Source organism: Trachurus japonicus, chromosome 8 (assembly GCF_045865225.1).
Source record: "Trachurus japonicus isolate A0001 chromosome 8, Traja_1.0".
Lineage (NCBI taxonomy): Eukaryota > Metazoa > Chordata > Actinopteri > Carangiformes > Carangidae > Trachurus > Trachurus japonicus.
This window is the reverse complement of record NC_140914.1, coordinates 18,050,955-18,070,993: the sequence shown is the minus strand read 5'-3', so window position 1 is coordinate 18,070,993 and position 20,039 is coordinate 18,050,955. Positions and strand designations below refer to the sequence as shown.

Here is a 20,039-nt window from a genome sequence, read left to right as displayed (position 1 = left end):
TCACCAATCACCACCTGCGTGTGGATTAGAGGGAGAGTTTGGCCTTAAAACACTTTAACACTGTTCAGTAGAGTTAGTTGTAATGCATATTGTATTTCAACACTTCTCTATATACTAAACATCTGCCTTTAAGGGTTTTCCTCTCTAGACGTTACTGGCATTCAGCAATCCCACTCTTGGATATTCTGGTGCAAAACAGATATTATAAAGTAGTATAATGTTTTTTTCTGCTCTCTATAGCACATAGTCTGAATACAACAAGTTTTGACACATTTTCTTAAAAGGAAATTAGAGAAGTCAAGAATCCCCTCGCCTGCAAGATTAGTTAGTGTTGCATGTGAGAGTTTTACTTGAACAAATGTACCACCTTATCCCCTCCGCGTCTCCATGTGTCATCTAACTAATGGTTCATTTTTAGCCAAAACAATAAATCAAAATGGCATTTAAGGAAGAGCATCCAAAGTGCAAATTAGACTGAGCTTTAGGCGCCATGTGAAGAAGTGCCAGGCCTGCCACTCATCTCACTGCCCTCCACGACCTCAGCCGTCTTCCACTCCAGCTTCCTCTCTGCTGCTGGAGTATGAAGCTGGTAAATGTGGCATGTTGAGGCGCTTTATAGAGTTTAGTAGTTTTGCGTGCCAGAAGCTCACACAGGCAGACACACACACAGACACTCCAACAGACACACACACACACAGTCCTGCCTGCATACAAACAACCTGCAAGTCGGGCTTTGAAAAGGGCAGGTAGGAAAATGGTGGTAATTATCGTTAGTTCTTTGTGATTAACCAAGTGACACACACGCACACACACACACACACACACACACACACACACTGCTGTGATGCCCTCTGCTGTGTGGCACAAAATGGCGGAGTGTGTGTGTCCTAGCAGAGGCTGTGTCTGTAAGAGAGAGATGGGAACGAGGCCAGGCAGAAGAGGATGCAAGGACTTGGCTAGCATTAACTTTGTATGTATGTGTGTGTGTGTGTGTGTGTGTGTGTGTGTGTGTGTGATAACATTCAGGTGAGAGAGGGAACACTGACTGGCTGAGAGAGTGAGGCCCCGGCCGGCTGCTGTATGGACACACACACACACACACACACACACACACAAACAGCTCAGATATAGGTGTAAACATTCACGGTCACATCAAGACACACAAACAACAACTGATGACAAAGACGATGAAAGACAGAGAAACCACGGCGACAGAAGGATGTTTTTTTCTCCTGCAGGTGGAGTGTGACCTTCACTCCAACTCTCCATCTCTTCATCTGTCCATCTCTCTCTCTCTCCCTCCCTCTCACTCCCTCCCTATATATCCCTGTAGTTCAGTGCTCAGTTGCATGGCAGGTAATTTGCGCGCTATTGGAGATTAAAGTTTAATTAGTGAGCGAGGAGTCATTTGGGTCTTAGTTGAGTGGAATAAGGCAGCAGTTTGTGCGTGTCTGCGTGTCTGTGTGTGTGTGTGTGTGTGTGTGTGTCCCTCCTGCTCGCTCGCTCACCCGAACACATCAAGGCTCATCACCAAGAGAGAAAGCGAGAGTGGGAGTAGAGGATCCAATTCCTCCTTTCATCAACGAAGAACAAAGGATGGAGTCTTCCCCCTCTCCTCTTCATCTCCTCTCTGTCTTTCTCTTTTTCTCCCCCCGCCCCCTCCTCCTCCTCCTCCTCCTTCCTTCCTCCTGCCCCCCCCCCCCCAGGTCCTGAGCTCAGTTGGCAGAGTTCCACAGCCACATTCACACTTCCCTGGTCCCTGGCGAGACACACACACACACACACACACAATCACCTCCACCGTCACACTGCACCGCATGCGGAAAAGTGAGGGGAGGGTATAGGAAGAGAGAAAAGACGAGGAGCTAACTTTGTCTGTGTTCAGCTACCTGTGAGAACTGACCAATAGATCTGTCACCTGACGACGTGAGAGGTGTGTCACTTCACTTCACTTGTTTTTGTTTCCTTTTTTTCTCTCTCCCTTCTCTTATCTTCCTTCCCATCATTCATCATTTTCGCCACAGCCAATCTGGTCTCTTCCTCAATCTGTTTCTCCCCTCCTTTTAGTCTTTTTTTATCTGTCTTTCTCTCCCACTAAGTGCTACAACTTTGTCATCTGTCTCTCCACTTTGTTTTCCACTACTCTTGGTCTTAATCGTGTGGACATCAAACGTGCCATATGGTCACACACTAACACGGACGCACGCGCGCGCCGCTCACACTCTGGCGTCTTGAGAGCTGTGTTCGCTAATGACAAGGGAGTCTGCATCCCAGCACCACTGTTATTTCACTGGCTCGAGACACCAACGCAAATCAATAGGCAGCACGGCCCCGCGATAACGATCTCCGTTTCTCCTCTCCTCCCTGCATCTTTCCATTCGCCTCGCCGCTGAACCCCCCCCCCCCCCTCCTCCTCCTCATCTGCCTTGATCTTGCAGCTTCAATCTATCTCTCCTCCCTCCCTCCCAGTCTTCCTCTCCCCTGTCTCTATGCGCCCTCGATCTCACACCCTCTCCCCCCTCCTCCTCCCTCCTCTTTCCCTACCCCCCCCTCCCCCCCTCCCCCCCTTCCCTATCTCCATCTCAGTGCCTGTCTCTTTCTCCCTCACCTGCCTTGATCTCGCAGCATCACTCCCTCACTTTTGCCCTTCGTCGCCTCTCCTCTACTCCACAGCCTCCTTCACATCTCGCCACTTTACCCCCTCCTCTCTCCCACTGTCTTTTCTTCTTCACCCTCTCTCTCCCTCTCTCGTCTCATATTTCACTTTCTCCCTTCCCGGCACTCCACTTTCTCTCACCTATCCCCCCGCTGGTCTTCCATTTCTTCCCAATCTCCCCTCATCTGCTCTTTCCTCTCCTCTGTATCTGCCCTCCGGTCCCTCCCTCATCTCTCCCACACCATCTCTTCTCCTCTTCCTTCCCTCTTATACTCTTTTCAGACCTTTTGGATCAAATGTCCTTTTTTCCCCTCCTGCTCTCTCCTTGCTTCTCTCCTCTCATTTCACTTATCTGCCATTGGTGTATCAGTGGCTTGCCTCCTTTTAGTGTCAGCCTGTCTGCGTCTGCAGATGGAGTGAAGTATTCCCCAGTCTGGCTCTCAGGTAACAGTGCAGAGTAGTGGGCTGAAGGAGAGGAGAAGGAAAAAGAGAGCAGGCCATCAAGGACACCTTCTGGGAAGATGCTAGGAGGCACAACTACATGCATACATAATTTACAGGGAAAAAACAGGGATGAGTCCTGTCCTGTAAAACTCTAGGATGAAAGTATAGTCGCACACATGCACACACACCATACAGCTTCTAAAAGAAGCCATAAAAAACAAAAGGTGCTGCATGAGAAGAAATGGACAGCTGTATGGTTGCGTTTTAAAAAATAAAATAAAGTTCATTATTGACTCACAAAAACACAAGGTAGGCCTAGGCTACATTTAAACTCCTAAAACATCCAGTTGCCTTAATTTGTGTCAAAAAAAATAAAATAAAAAAACAGCTCCTTCTTCTGAGAGTCATAGCACAGTCGGTTTTAAACGCACCGACGTGACACATATATTTTTAGATTCACTGTGACTCACTCTTCCCGAAGACATCCAAGTCCCGTGTGAATAAACGTCCATAAATCCGTGGGGAGATCACAGAAGAGACGCTCTTTACAGCTCCAGAGCCTGAATCATGAGACCCATCACGTTTTTAACTTGTCCTCAGCATTTAAAAAAAAAAAAAAAAGTGACACAGCGACAGCTTTCTGTCCATGTGTAGGTGCAAAGACTGACGGCCTGCTGCCCTCGAACTCTACAAATATGTTTATTGCTGTGAAATGTATGGAATTACGAAATAAATACGAACTGAGAAAGCCAGGGGCCAAGTGTTGCGAGTGTAGCTAGGTCAATTGACTGCATGGTAACAGTAGGCTATACTTCCTGTTTACATCCCTCTCAAAGCATCGTGGGAATTGTAGTTCCAAATCATAGCTTAAAGCAGAAGTAGTCGTTTTGGCTAACTTCTTGTCAGCCGATGGAGTTAGCAGTCCCCGCCCTCGTCATGGATCTATTGGTCCTCGTCCCTACGTCACCACATTCACGCGCATCCCTTGGCTGCACACACAGCCCTTCATGCCGTTCTCTCTCCTCATTGGATAAAGCTTGTAGGATACAAGGAAGTCTATACAAGAAGTTTTCTCCTTGGCTTAGGCTACAGCAGAGCAGAGTGACTGACAGACCCGTGTTTCGTACAAAAACACTCTATGTAAGTGATTGCTGTCGGAAGATATAACTATTTAAGACTTATATTAACACAAATATTCCGCTTACTCCTGCTTTAATTATTCCAAAATAGAAGTGAGATCATGTAGGCTATTTCCTTTGTGGTGCACTATCACTTCTGTGTGTGTGTGTGTGTGTGTGTGTGTGTGTGTGTGTGTGTGTGTATTAAATGATTATCAGCTCTGCAGAAAAAGTCAGAAGAAATGAGTCACCAGTGACATGAGTCACCATAAGCTGTGAAATAACGTCACTGTGTCGTTCAGTTCTTTCTACAATCAGCAGTTTGCTTGTTGTTGTACATATAATTAGAGGTAAAAGCCCCAAAAAAGAGCTAATTCTCAACTAAAGACACAAAAGCTGCAGAGGATAACATCTGAGGCTGCTCAACACCACAACTAATCTCTCCTGCAGGCTATGGGTTCAATGTGCCAGACCAAAGAGTCTGCCTGCCCTGGTCTAACCTAAGACAAGGTCATGCAGACAGAAACACACACACACACACACACACACACACACACACACACACAGCACTGCCAGCAGCTGCACTGTGGCTACAGGGCAAGGAAAGGGTAGAAGATAGGACAGTGGAGAACAGGATACAACTTAGAGGACGCAGACAGAAGGAGAACAGAGAGGATGAGGTGGGATGTGTGTTTGCATATGTGTGTGTGTGTGTGTGTGTGTGTGTGTGTGTGTGTGTGTGTGTGTGTGTGTGTGTGTGTGTGTATGTTGGAGAGAGACCGCAGGAGTGACACGGCATCATCAATTAGATGAACCAAAATGGCACAAAAAGGGAGCAGGTGCAAATCAGTGTGTGTATGTCTGCATGTGTGTGTGTGTGCGTGCGTGTGAGTCTGTGTATATGTGCACATGTGTGAGTACTTGTGTGTGCGTGTAAATGAGTGGAGGGATCAAATACACGGGGAGTGGAACACACAATGAGCCCCAGCAGGGATGTCACACCAAACCTGCTCCAACACCGTTCCCCCTCTGCTTCAGTGGAGCGCTCCACCCCATTACCTGGAAAAGGCGAATGTGCCTCTGTGTGTGTGTGTGTGTGTGTGTGTGTGTGTGTGTGTGTGTGTGTGTGTGTGTGTGTGTGTGTGTGTGGTAGGAAGTAGGAAGATGTGCTTTGCTGGACCAAACCAAAATGGGTCACAGCGAGATGTGAGCTGTTTCACATCTGCTTTCCAACCTCAAAACACTGCACCTTTGTTAACAGAGAGGCAGGTACGGTACTGTACGTCTCCTTCTCTGCATCTGCTTTTAAAATAAGCAGCCGAATGAGTATTTCAGGCCACAGCTGTAAATGAGAACTTACCAGACGCACTCGGTTCTGACTTCTTCGCTTTTGTCTTCCTCTCTCGTCCCATCTTCCTCCTGCATCGTTTCTTTCTTGTGCTCCACGCTCTCGCTCCCTCACTGGAGGATTCTGACGGAATACCAAGTAGCTCTGCGGCCCACTTTACAGGACCCAAACTCCCTTGTGTGTGTGCGTATGTGTGTGTGTGTTTGTGTGTGTATAGGAGAGACCTGTAGAGAGGAAACCAGAAAAAGTGTGTGGGCATGGATAAGGTTATCAATACGATGGGAACATGAACCCATGGAGCATCTCTTTGTTCCTCTTCTTCTCCTTCGTCTTCAGTGTCTGTAGCCTATATCTCACTCCCTGTGCGCTCAGGAAGGTTAGCTGGAGTCCACCGATGCCCTTACACACTCACATGCACGCATCACGCACTCTGCGGGGGTGTTGCAGGGTTTCAAGCTTGATCATGAAGGCTCTCATCAAGCCTGTTTCCTCACACACATACAGAGACACACACATACCTACATCATGTATGAGCACATATTAGCAAACGCTTGCAGAAGCAGATGCTGATTCTTGTTTTGAGTCACCTGCCTACACACGGATGCTTACTCGATTGCACATAAGCGCACAGATACATTGCAGTTAATGAGCAATCAGTTTTCTCTTTTCTGATTCTTGTCACATGCCCTGGTATCCACGACAACCTTCGCCAGAGACAAACACAACCTATGTGCTTGATTACACGTGTGCGTGCATGCGTGCGTGCATGCATGCGCCTGTTATTTTCTTTCGCTCATCCTTCCCCATCCCCACCCGTCTCGTCACTCCGTTACCATGTCAACAAAGCCAGGTTTAGTCCTTCAAAGGGCAACGCTCGGCAGCTGTCCGCTGGAGGTGACCGCACTGAAAGACAGAAAGGAAAGATAGATGGGAAAAGAGATGAGGGAGAGTTGCGTGGAGGAGCGGAACAAGGGAGGGCTGAATGATTTTGGGTCAAGGCTAGCTAGCTGGAAAAGAGAGAAAAAGATATTCAAAGAAATAGGTCTACAGGATTTGTCCTTTCACAGCCCACATGCTCATCATCCGCCCATTGTTCAGCAAGAAAGTGAAGTGATTCAGTGTTATGCCCTCGAACGCCCATAAAGTAATATATGTAGATGGAGCCGACTTAAATCAAAGCTTGTCTTTCAAAAGAGCGCACAATGCTGACTTCATGCTGCCGGTTTGAGTCTGACGTGCGAGGCACCAAGTCTCTTCCTTTCTCCTCTCTGTGTGGTACAAACAGATCAATGTGCAGTTGTCAAAGATGCAGCAAGGGAAGAGAAATTCTCCACGCTGAAAACAATACACGAACTGGCTGAGCAGGTTTTTATAATTGTTCCCCTTCGCACAAACAGTGAGGTGCCTTTTAACAGGACCCAATTAACGCCAAACGATGGTCAACTGTGGTTGTAAAAAAGAAAAGAAAAGAAAATAGAAAAAGCCACAGCAAATTATATCTCTGAAATGTCAGCATTTAAATAACCAATTAAGGCATTACTGTATGTTTTCAAATTGAATTAAGTTAATTTGAGTTAACAGCTTTGATTTCTTTGCAGCTATGACTTGATGTCGCATGCATAAGATTTGTCTCATCAGCATGATAATCAAACTCATGATCAAAAGACTGATTTTAAAAAAGATCTTCATAAAATCATCTTTTATTTTGAAAATCTGTCAATGGACACCAGTAACTAACTGCTGTATGAATTTCCTTATCTGTCTTTGTGTTTGTTTGCTCGTATATGTTTATGTGTGAGAGCCTCTGATTTACAGCATGCATGTGTACACCCCTAACCCCTAACCCCCTACATATCACACCCACATACACCCCGATGTGTTTTACGGGTTTACTTGTGTGTGATTTCTTCACGCCACATGAATACTCAAGGTTTTCACTGAACTGAGTGGCTCTGCCGTTGCCATGGTGACTGTGGACCCTGTTTTTCCTCCTCCTCTTGTTGTTTTTATGGCGTAACACGTCCCAGTGTGAGGTTGCTCCTCTCTGAAAGGTCAGCGGACATCACCAACCTGTCAGAAGGGCGATAGAGAGATACAGATAGACGTCCACACACCATCCAGCCCAGCCTTCTTAATGAATTGGATTTCTCCCTTTTTCGTCCCAGAGACAGAGAGAGGATGTCGTTCTCCACTATAGAGGGATAACATCGCCTCTGCGTCCTGCTTTGAGAGCCAAATAGGAATTCTAAACCTCAACCGCAAAGCAGAGCAGATAACTGTAGCGGCTGATGCATTTCTCTCTCGTTCACAGTCGGACACATCTGCCTCTCTCTCTCTCTTTCTGACCTTTATTTATTCTTTCATGCTGAAGCTGCAGCAGTGTGTGTGTGTCTGTCTGTTTTGTCTGCAGTCAAGAGTTCCCTCATCTCTTCTTCCAGGTCTCTGGATCTGAGTAATGTCTGTTTTGAGTGTGTGGTTGGTGTTCATGACTTTATGTGTGTGTGTGCACGCAGACATTTATGTCTAGAGTGTCATCTTCATCAGAGATGAAACAGACAGCTATGTCTGTGAATGTCGATGAGTCATCCTAAACCCCCGAGACGAGACAGTTGCACCTCACAGACACCACACACACGCACACATAGAAATAGAGAGAGGAGAGAGAAAGACACACACACACACACACACACACACACAAACATCCCCACTGAACCAAAATGGTCTCCCAGATCGACCTGGACAAGACAATTGAGCCCTTTCAGCCTCAAAGCCCAGGCAGATACGTTCCAACAAAAAAGAAAATGCTGGATTTAATCGAAGGAAAACTGACTTTGGTAGAAAAACACAGAGCTGAACTCATTCTCATCCACACGTATCTGGTGATATTGTTGTTGTTTTATAACTTTGATACCAGCGTATCACATTGAGCTGGCATGAGAGAGGAAAATTGCCAAACAGATGGAGATGATGAATTGCAGAAAAAATAGCAGAATCAAGGAGAGTTCTATGTTTCTCAGTAATAAATGACATCTTTTCATTGTTTTCATATTTATTTGATGGAAACCATGACATCTATGATGGACAAAACATGACCAACAACTTCCGTATGTCCAATAGATGCTTACGTACATACACGCACCTCCCTCACTGTCAGCCCTCCAAATGAATTTATTTGCCACCTGTCCGGTAGGCTCAAAGTACCATCTGTCCATGTGTCAGTCTTTCTGTCTGTGAGTGTCAATGGCAGGTCTCCACCACCCCCACCCATGTCTCTTCCTATAATCTATGTGACCAGCTGCTGGTGACCCCCCGTGACCTCCAGCTGTGTGTCATGACAACGGGACACTGACAAATGTCAGAGCAGATATTGGCTTCCTCCATCTCCTGAGCCTCTCCCATGGGTAGAAACCCACCCACACAGCCCTGGCCAGACACTGCAGAGAAGAAAAGGAGAAGAGAGACAGAGAGAAGATGTGTGTCCATCTGTATGTCTGTCTATGTGTGTTGGACCTGCGGTTATCAAGTAAAAGGGCACAGCGTCCACAGAGAGGGGAGGATACGCACAGGCAGCCTGGACCGTTGGAGGCATCTGAACCGTCTCTGTGCCTTGCTGAAGTGTGCATAATGAGGAAGGGGGTAGCGGCGTGCTGATTGGCTGCTGTGTTATTTTAGTGCCTGCGGTGTTAAGCAGGGTGTAAAGGCAGATGTGTTAGACATGGGCAGAGAGCATGGCATGTTTGGCTTATTTTCGAGTGCGTTGTCGGGTTGTCGAGGAGCATGTGAGCTGAGCTTTGGTGTCTTTGGTGCTGGGGCGTGTTGTGATGATTCCGGTTGTGGCGGTGGTGGTGAAGTGCGACTGTTTGTGAATATGTGTGATGGGGTGAGTGCGTATGTGTGTGTGTTTCCTCCCAGGCCGCTCCACCTCCCCAGCAAACTGCCTCTGCATGCATAATTAACCAGGATGACTGGGGAGGTAAACACGCAGGGAGACGCTCCATCCCTCCACTCAGTATGCCTCCATTTATGTGTGTGTGTCTGTCTGTGTGTGTATGGGAGGTGTGGATAAGGCAGGGAGGTGGGTGTGTGTGTGTGTGTGTGTGTGTGTGCGTGCGTGCATTTGCATATGTGTGTTTGTTTGTGTGTCAGATAGACAGAGAGCAGGAAAAAGATTTGAAGCGAAAGTGATTCAGAGCCAGAGTTGATGGAACGAGAGAGCTGTCTGTTTGTGTGTGTGTGTGTGTGTGTGTGTGTGTGTGGGTGTGTGCACGCGCACGTGTGTGCACGTAGAGAGAAAGAAGATAAATCCCATCTCAAGCTGCCTCTGAAGATGATGCGATGAAAGAGAGGGAGAGAGGATAAAAAAAGAATGAAGGGGGGACTGTAACCAGTCGCAGCTCTGCGCATTATGAACCATCCAGCGGAACAATCATATTCACCCTCCTCTCCTCCTTCACCCTTCCCTCCCTCCCTTACACTCCTCTCCTCCTGTCCTTCCTTCCTGCCAATATTTTTTTTACAGACAGACCCACTCTAGTGCTTGAGATATGACCAATGTCCTCATGGGTCAATTTTTTTTTTAAACGCACATAGGTGCACAAACATTCAAACTCTGATATCAGTTTAAGGTTTACTAATGTACAGTGACAATAAAGCCGGTTATGAGAGCAGCTGGCTTGATAAGATTTGAAGTGGGCAGAGCCCTAGGTAATCAATCACATGTCTAGCAGCTCATGTTCATCTGTGGAGGTGAAGCATTTGGCTAATTATGGAGCCCATCGCCTTGTAAGCTTGAGCACAATCTACCATTTTGCATGTATACATCTGTGTGTGTGTGTGTGTATGTGTGTGTATGTGTGTGTGTGTGTGGTGATTGCTACAGCTCATATTTCCCAGGAGCCCAGGTTGTAAAGCCCACTCAGTAAATCATCTATCCTCCTCTGTCTTCAGCACCCCCTTCTCCTCCTCTTCAAACTTATCATTCCATCACTCCTTCCCCACCGCTCTCAATCCCTTCATCCCCCCCCCCCACTCCAGCCTCATCTGACTCTTCCTCTCTCTCTCTCTCTGTCTCTCCACAATGCCTTGTTGTCTTCCGCATTACACAGAAAGAAAGAAAGAAAGAAAGTAAGTGGGGGAAACAAACACAAGAAAACAAGAAACAGTCAACGTGGGTGTCTTGCTGTGCGTGCATGTGTGCAAACGGCAGGCAGCCAGTGAGCGATATGTGTGCTTGCTTCCCCTCCATCCCTCTTTCACTGTGCTCAAACAGCAGCAAAATCGATGAAAGCGCTACCTAATAAACAGACACACAGACAGGCAGAACAACAGAGACGATTTGGCGATCTCAGCATGTGTCCTTCGTCCTCTCTCCTCTGTGACCCCTGCTGAGGAGGGGAGCAGTGTGACGTGACATGGTGCATTCACAAATACAGCAGCGGACCAACCACACAATGCCTGCGCTCTCCGTAGAAGATAGAGGTGGAAGGAGGAGGTGCAATGTGGAGGTGGAGAGGAGACGTGACCAGAATGACGACCCCACTCGCATACACACATATGTATGTGTTGTGTGTGTGTGTGTGGGTACAGCAGAGACGACAGAGGAGGAGGAGGGGCAGGAGGAGGAGGAAGAGGAGGACTGAAGTAAATTGATGGGGGAGAGAGATTTCTCTTATTTGTTTGCTTTGTTTTGAATGGGAGATACATACACTAAAGAATCCAATTAATTGCTCACCAGAACGGCCCATTGTGGAAGAGAAGAGTGCTGATAAACACACACCATGTGTACAGACAGACATTTGGCAGCACAACACTAGATCCCAATAGAGATGTGCGCCTTGGTCAATCCTCTCTGCTGTGCTCGGCAAGCTTGGTCTGGCAGAATCCCTCCCCTCGTCTCCTATAAGCATCTTATTTAGGTCATTGTATAAACAAGTATTCTCACACATATATGCACACACACACACACACATCACCCAGGGTGAAGCACAAGTAGGCTGCAGGCAGGGGAGGTAGAAAGGTAGGAGGGGGGACAGAATCTCCGGGGGAATCTATAGATGTGTGTGTGTGTTGATGTGTGTGTGTTGTATGTTATGTGTGTATATTTTAGGGACTGCCAAAAGCTGTGGACCAGCATATATAAACACAAATATGCCTACTCACACACACTCACACACACACACACGCACGCACATCCCAACTTGGGTTTCAGAGATGAATAATGCTACTGTGCGTCTGGTGGGATGCACCACTGTCCCTGGGGCGGGTTGAATGCCGGGATATTGTGCTGGAACTGGCTGAAAACACACACACACACACATGCAGACTTGCACGCACACACACACACACACACACAGGCTCAGGCTCAGCGCTCTGTCTCCAGGTGATTCTATTCCTTTTATAGAGCAAGAGCTCTCTCCACCCCTCCTCTGTCTCTCTCTTTTATATGAATGCAAAAAAAAAACACATTCACAAACACACACAGATTACTGACACTGCCACATGCACTCACATACTGGAACAAACACACCAAACATTAAACACACACACACACACACAACACACTTTATGACATCCCAGACTGAGAGCATGCACGCAAACACACACTGTAGCACTTCCCAGTTCCCCTTGGAGGAAATTGGAGTTTGCATCTGTGCAGGAGACGACAGGGAGGCGAAGGGGGGTGGGATGGGGGGGCTGTGTGGGACGAGGGCTCAGTTGAACCTTTTATGAAACACTGCATCAAAGGCAAACCAGAGAATATCGCTTTATATTGTTTGTTTAAATAATAAATTGTAATATCTAAGAGTGGTTGGAAAACAGGGGCTAAATCTAAGGATCATATTTGATCCTGAAACAGTTATGAATAATGCAGCATACAAAATCAGCTGGAAAAACGCCAGATTGCCACAGTGGTACTGTAAGAGAGTTCAGTTCAGACTCAGTGCCAGTGTTATGACCCAACGGGGCTGCTGCTCAGATGCCTTCTTATTGCTGTGGCCTGCAGTCTTTAAACGATTGTCTGGCCTCAGTCAAGGACTCCTACATACTGACACGCATACATACAAGTCAACAGGTATTATAATTATTTATTTTTTTACAGATGGTAATTAAGTTCCCAGACACCACTGTTTTCTTCTTTTCTCTCTACCAGACCTGTCAATCACAGCACCAGACATTGCATCACATGCCTGCCCCTCCATCTTGTGAGGCTGAAACAAGATCCTGAAGCCTGCCCCATTGTGGGGCCATTTTATACAAACAAACAAACAACCAAACACAGGCGCACACACATAGGGTTTCTCCATATCTGGACGAGAGAAAACAAATCGTGCTGTAAGCATTCACCATCTAGTTACCGATCAAAATCAAATAATGTTCTTGACTTTGTTTGTGTTTCTGGGTGGAAAATCTCCATCCTTCTGTCGCTGTGCACACCTGTGTGTGACTTTGAATGATTGTGGGAGCGAGTTTGAAAAATATCATCATCACATTTTAGCTTTGACTCCCGGCAAATTTTTAATCAAATTAAACATTGAATATGAAAGAATGAATAAACTGCAGGCTCAACAACTATAACCCTCACAATTTCTCCCTCTTTTTTTCCTTACTTCCCCCTCTCTCCTTGCTTTCAGATCCCCAAACCCCCCTCCCCCTTTCCCGTCTCACCTCACCTCCCCCTCCCTGCTCTGGCTACAGACGGAGAGAGTTATGCAGTCCTTCCGTGAGCGCAGCGGTGGTTACCACAGCAACCAACCCTGCTACCAGCAGGAGCCCCATGAATTATCCCGCCTGGAGACCTACCGGCAACACCCGCATCATCCCCACCCGCAGCATCCACACCCGGGTCCCGGTCCACATCCAGGTCCGGGCCCAGGGCACACAAGGTCAGGCTATGAGGCTCATTCACTGGCAAACCCCACGAGCATGCCTCCAGCTGGAGGACCAGGGGCTGGAGGAGGACCCAAGGACTGTTACAGCCAGCAAGCCTATGCTGGTTATCCAGGCACTGGTGGGGGGAATGGGAGTGGAAACGGAAGCTCAGCATCCTCGCAGGCCAAGAAATCCTTCAGAGGAAACAAAGTGCCGCCACCAAATCCCAATCAGCACCTGCAGGGCCCTGGGAGCTATGGTAACCATATGGGCCCAGGAAATTACACAGCCCAGTATATAAGCGAGGGCCACCTACAACAGAAATGGGAGGACCCAGCCCCATTAGCACAGTACGACCAAGAGATGGTGGGGCGTATAGAGGCTGGTGGTACCCCTGCACCTGGTTCTACCCAGTACATGGACATGCTGGGCCACTCTCAAACCCAGTGTCACCAGCCCTCCACCCCCGCCTATACCAGCCCCCACCACCAGTCCCATCCCTCGAACCCCTCTTCCTCTTCTCTCATGTACCCCCAGAGTCACCTGCACTACCCCCAGCACTCACCTTCTCCTTCACCATACATGGAAAAATGCAGTCCCATGCCCCACTGTTATAAAGGTTACAACATGCCCCCAAATTCACAGTACGGGAGACAAATGAGCAGCCACACCAATCTGAAGCAGGGGGGTTACAGGTCAACCCAGAACAGCTATGGCTACCAGCAGCCTCCCGCTAGAGGGTATGAGCAGCAGACTCCGTTACAGGCAATGGCCAACCCCCAGGAGCCCCACCCTAAATACCCACACTACAGCCAATCCCAGCAAAACTACTGTCTCTCAGAGCTGTCCGTCAGATCCCCAGAACAGTATTATCAGACTTGTAGCCCCTCTTCAGGCCACTCCCCTGCACGCTCTGTAGGGCGATCCCCCTCATACAGTTCCACCCCTTCACCTCTGATGACCAATCCGGAGTCATTCCAATATGGTCAACCTCCCATGACCCCTGGGGCAGCTTCCTCTTCTTCATCCTCCTCAGCCGGTTTGCAGGAGCAAGCCAGTACCAACACCATGTTAATGCCCCCACGTTCACACCCGTCACCCAATGTGCCCCACGCCGCCCAACACAGCTACACCTCCACGCCGCAGGTCCCCACCATGAAAGAGCGCTTCTCAGAGAAACTGCTGTCCAACCCCAGCTTGTGGAGCCTGAATGCCCTCACCTCTCAGGTAGAAAACATCTCTAACAACGTCCAGCAGCTGCTACTTTCAGAGGCCCTGGTGGCCAACAAGAAAGGCGGAAAGCGCAGTAGCGGAGGGAGCAACAGCAGTGCTGGAAGTGGGGCGTCCTCCAAAAAGGGTGAGGAGTACAAAAGTCCTCCATATCCAGATAGTGGAGGTGGTGTGGGAGGCTCCATGCAGGACCCTTACTCTACCCCACAGCATCAGCCAATGCCCATGGAACTTCATGAGGGCGGCTATTCTAGCAGTAGTGATGAACAACTCGAGAGAGGCTACTACTTCTGTGGTCAGGGCCGAAGTCCAGCACAGGCCCCTAACAACACACAACTCAGCCTGGACACAGCCTCATCATGCTCCATGACATCTCCAGATGATATGTCCACCAGATCGGGGGACTCAGGTCTGCACAACCTTACCCCTGACCCTACTAGATGCCAGTCGGGGCAGGGAGGAGACAGCATGAGCACTCCTGTGAAGAGCATCGGCGATGAGAGGTCTCCTACAAGCATCACAGTTCCCAGTCCCATGAAACAAGAACAGGACTCCCCGTCAGAAATACAGCATGTCAGTGAGCCTGTCAAAGAGAACTTTGAAGAATCCGCCTGGACAGAGAAATCAGCTGACAAAGAGGAGGTGACAACAGAAAACACTCCTGACTGTGACAGAGATTTAGACACAACTAAAACTACTGACAAGCTAGACAAATGGACAGATGAAGAGAAACACACCTCCCTCTACAAAGAGGTGACAGAAAAGGGTTATTGCTACGACGACACAGTATATCAGGGGGTCCAGGGCAAATATGATCCTGATGCAGGAGACTCAGTCGAACAATCCCCGGCAGTTCTTTCTGACTCCAGCCACAAAGAACACTTTGGCCAAGAGGTGAAATCGGAGGCATTCAAATCTGAGTCTCCAACAGCTTCTGAGAGCTCAGTGAAAACATTGCCTTTCATTTCTAGGGGTGACCTTGAACAGGATCAATACTCCACAGAGAAAGAGGACAGCTCGGAGAACACCTCTCCAACCCCGCAGGTTGAGGTGCTAGATGAGAGCAATTCAGACAAGAGAGAAAGCAGAGACGAGGAGGACGAAGAAGAGGGGGAAGCAGATGAAGAGGAGGAAGAAGAGGAAGAAGAAGAAGAAGAGGAAGATGAGGACGACGAAATACAAAAACAACAGCAACATTCGCTTTCTCCTCCTCTGTCTGCAGAGGTTGGAGAGGACTTGGGGGAGGGGGAGGAAGTGAGCCAGTTATCATCTGAGGAGCACATGAATAATATAGATGGGCCAGAGAAGCCTCCTGGAGATCTCTGCAGTAGGACAGAGAGTCAAAGTGCTGAGCTCCACGCAGACAACGAGTTTGCGGGGGCACCTGCACATCCAAATGCAGCAGCAGCAACAGCAGCGGCAGAAGCTTCTGCACGGGAGTCAGCCATCGGTGACACCGCTCCTCAACCTCAATCTGCTATGCCAGTCTTTTCAGCTCTCAATGACAAGGCGGCACCTCCAGCTCAGGCCAGAGATCATATTGATCACAGTGATGCTAAGGTGCTGGAGCCAGACTCTCCTCAGCTGCCAGGGAAGTCAATACTTCCCTCAGCCCCCTCCTGGGCAGACACTCCACCTTCCCCCAAAAAAGGTGATGAGGACATGGAGCCAGGCATCAGCTGTGCCAGTGCTGTGACCCCCTTGGCTAAGCCAGAGCCTGTGGCCCCATCTGCTCAGCCAAGGGCTTTTGGACGTAAGCATGCCAGGGGCAGAAGGAGAATCATGCATTCAGGTGTTGGAATGAGGCGACAATTAAGCTTGGAGAGGGAGGGCGAGAAGGAGGAGGAAGGAGCCCCCTCACCTACACAGAAACCCTGCATGCCTCCAAGCAAAACTGTGCTATTTTCAGATCAAATGGACTTAGCTCATCAGGAATCTATTGTGAGCCAGACTCCTAAAATGGTAACTGATGGTTTCCGTTCGAGAATGTGTACGCGCTCGTTCAATGCACCAGACTTGCCACCCAAAGTTGAGCCTCATGTGAAGAGAAAACCGGGCCCGAAACCAGGCTCAAAGCCGGGGCCCAAACCAGGGCCAAAACCTGGACCAAAACCGGGGCCTAAACCTGGAGCAAAGCCAGGGCCTAAACCAGGGCCTAAACCTGGACTAAAGCCTGGGCAAAAACCTGTACTTAAACCAGGTCCTAAACCTGGACCAAAACCTGTGCCAAATGAACCAGAGCTACCACAGAAAATTGAGACTCCTGTGAAACGAAAACCAGGACCAAAACCTGGGCCAAAACCTGGACCGAAACCAGCTCTAAAGTCAACTCCAAAACCAGGACCCAAGCCTGCAGATGTTTTGCCCCCCATCAACACTGCACTCATCAAAGCCCCAGTGGGTCGTCCCAAAGGCTCAGTTTCCAAAGCAAAGCTGGTACAACAAGAAGAAATAATTCAACCCCTTACAGGACTGCAAAGTAGGGGCAGAAAGAGTCTAAAAGCTTCTACAACACAAGTAAACCAGGATGTTAAACCAATAAACAAGGAGGAGAAAAAATCAAACCATGAGGTAAAGGCACCAGAGAAGGAAAGCAAGAACATGGTCTTAAGATCCAGAAAACCCTCGCAGGAAAAACTGTCAAAAGAAAAGGAAAAATTAATAGGTGAAGATATTCTACCCCAGACGCTAACAGAAATAAAAACTACTGATGTTTCTCCAGCAGTAGATGAGCCTGTAACTGTGGAACATACTCAAACTACCATCGCTAATGCAGTCAAAAACACAGATGCTCCAGAGGACCCAGTTGCCCCAGTTGCCCTATCTGAACAATCTGAGGAAAAGGCATCACTTCTACTAAAGCGGAAACCTAGTCCAGAACTTTCTCCTGCACCAGTAAAGAAAAAGAGGGGTCCAAAACCAAAACCCAAATCTTTACCACCTCAACCCCTGCTGGAACAGCACGTCTCGCCTAAAGAGAAGGCTATTAGGGGCCCCAAAAGAAAGCGAGGGCCACCCAAGAAAACTCCTGTGGCCACTTCACTAACCAAAGACACACCCTCTAACGTCAGTGAAACTGACATCACTAGTGATGTGCCTGTGGTGCCACCTCAGTGCCCCACTAAGACAAAAGTTCTCCCACCACGAAAAGGCAGAGGACAGAAATATGAGGCCATGGTGCAGAAAATTACATCTCCCAGCTCAAAGAAACACCTCGCCATCCCCCACATAGACAGCAATCTAACTGATGATGTTTCAACCAAGGCTTTGTCTCAGCATGTCTTGAAGGAAAGTGAGACATCTATACTCATAAATAGCACAGAGAAGATAGATGGGGAAGTTAAAAGCATTGAGTCTAGACAAGGAGAGAAACAACATGAGGGAGCAGTAAGAAAGGAGGAGTTGACACAAGAAAGAGAAAAGCATGACATCAGTCAAGTGGCGTCAACGTCAGACAAAGTGAGACAAGGGATGGAAGAAGTTGTAAATAATGTGGAAAACATTAAAGCAGAAATACAGCATGATGGCAGGGCTGACAAGGTTTGGAGCTCAGCGGATGTCCCAGCAGGAGCCAGAACTCCAGGAGAGTGGACACAACAAGGATCAGAAGATGTATCTCTTGCTGCCACCAAGTCCTCCAGAACTAAAAGGAAGAGATGGGCTATGGTGGAGAGTACAGATGCCTCTGTGGTAGCCTTGGAAGCAGGGAGTCTAATAGTTACAACGCCAAGGCTTGCCAAGCAGAGGGCCATTAAAAACAACCATGAGATGCATCTAAAACAGAGGAGAAAGAAGAGAAAAGGCCAAGCACCTCTGGAGGAGACAGAGTCAGTTGAGGAGTCAAATATTGAAACAGCAGAACAACAACAGGAGAGCGTAGAAGAGAAGATATCCCCAACAGAGTTCACAGGACCTCTACCAATCAGCCCAGATGAAATCACAGAAGCCCCCCAGGTTACCAGCACAGAACTCATCCCGAAACCTAGGAGAGGCAGAAAACCATCAGCAAACCCGTCCAAGAGGAAACGAGGCAAAGGCTCATCAGAGCAGATTCCTGGCATGCCGGTGAAAGTCCACAAAAAGCCTGGGCCAAAACCTGGGATGAAAGACGCCATGGAGGTTATTGAGGCAGTAGTAAGGGCTGCGGGATGTGAACAGGCTGAAAAAGAAGAAAGGGAAAAGGAGGAAAAGGAAAGAGGGGACATAGATGATGAGGAAAAACAGAAGGGGGGTATTGTGGGTCCTGTAGTGACAATATCGCAATCAGAAAAACAGACTGAGACAATTTCTGTGAAGAGAATCAGGCGCAGACCAGTACATCAAAATTCCAAACTGTCTTTCTGTCCTTATGTACGGATCAACAACTCTCGAGATTTTTCCTCTTGGTGTGCCATAATCAACAAGCCCGAGGACGCAGTAGTATTCCAGAGGCGTAGAAAAAAGGGCATACTCAGAATGAGGAATCCTTTCACAGTCGCAAAGGTGGCGCCACACACTGCTGCCATGCTACAGGGACCTTTGGTAAATAAAAACCTCATCGACAGGTGTCTCACGTGCTCCATATGTGGAAAGCCATCAAATTACCGAGACCTGGGTGATTTGTGTGGACCGTACTACGCAGAGGATGGCATTCCACGGAAAATCTTGACGGCCAGGCACACAGAATCCCTCAGGGAAGAGACGGAGAAGAGCAACGACAGCCACTGTAGCAGCAGCAGCAGCAGCAGCAACAGCACCGAAAAACCAGGCAACTCCTCGAAGAATGAGGGCGAGGACAGCACAGAAAAGGAGGGCAATGAAGAAGCATCCACTCAAGAGGGCAGTAGTAGCAGACACCATCACTGGCGCTACCGACGGGCAGAAAGAACGGAGAGAACGGGTCGAGAGGGGGGTTCACGAAGACTAACTCTACGAGAGAGGTTCAGGAGGATAAAACAGCTCCAGGCCGTCAGCGCAGGGGCCTCGGGCGACCAAGAGGCCAATGACAGCTTGTTCCAAAGGCTACAAGTGGAGGCAGAGGCTAAGGAGCACTGGGCCCATGAAAACTGTGCCATCTGGACCAAGGGGGTAATTATGGTCGCTGGGAGGTTATACGGACTGAGGGAGGCTGCCATCAACTCAGCCCAAACGGTACGATAGCAATTACCACCAGTGAGTCTTGTAGTATTCTGAAATGTGTGCATCCTTGTGGAAGTGAAGCTTTATGGAAGAGAGATTCTGTGTACAGTCACTTTGAGAATTATGTTCTGGCGGCTTTGAGAAATTAACTTTTGACACTTTTTTTCTCCCCTCCTTTTCTCTCTATCCCTACATGCCTCTATCGGTCATTTTGTTTGTTTCTTTATTGGTCTCGGTCCATATGTCTGTCTGTCTG

General features: G+C 48.3%; 1 protein-coding gene across 2 annotated transcripts in view; it reads left to right on the top strand.

The window, feature by feature from the left end:
* The window catches only part of rai1 (retinoic acid induced 1), a 54,101-nt gene that overhangs the window by 28,786 nt on the left and 5,276 nt on the right, over positions 1 to 20,039 (top strand). For both annotated transcript variants that reach the window (XM_085784354.1, XM_085784353.1), the window contains exon 2: positions 13,198 to 19,795. In XM_085784354.1, the coding sequence (XP_085640480.1) occupies positions 13,274 to 19,795 (6,522 nt within the window). In that variant the 5' untranslated portion in view covers positions 13,198 to 13,273. The remainder of the gene's footprint in view (positions 1 to 13,197; positions 19,796 to 20,039) is intronic.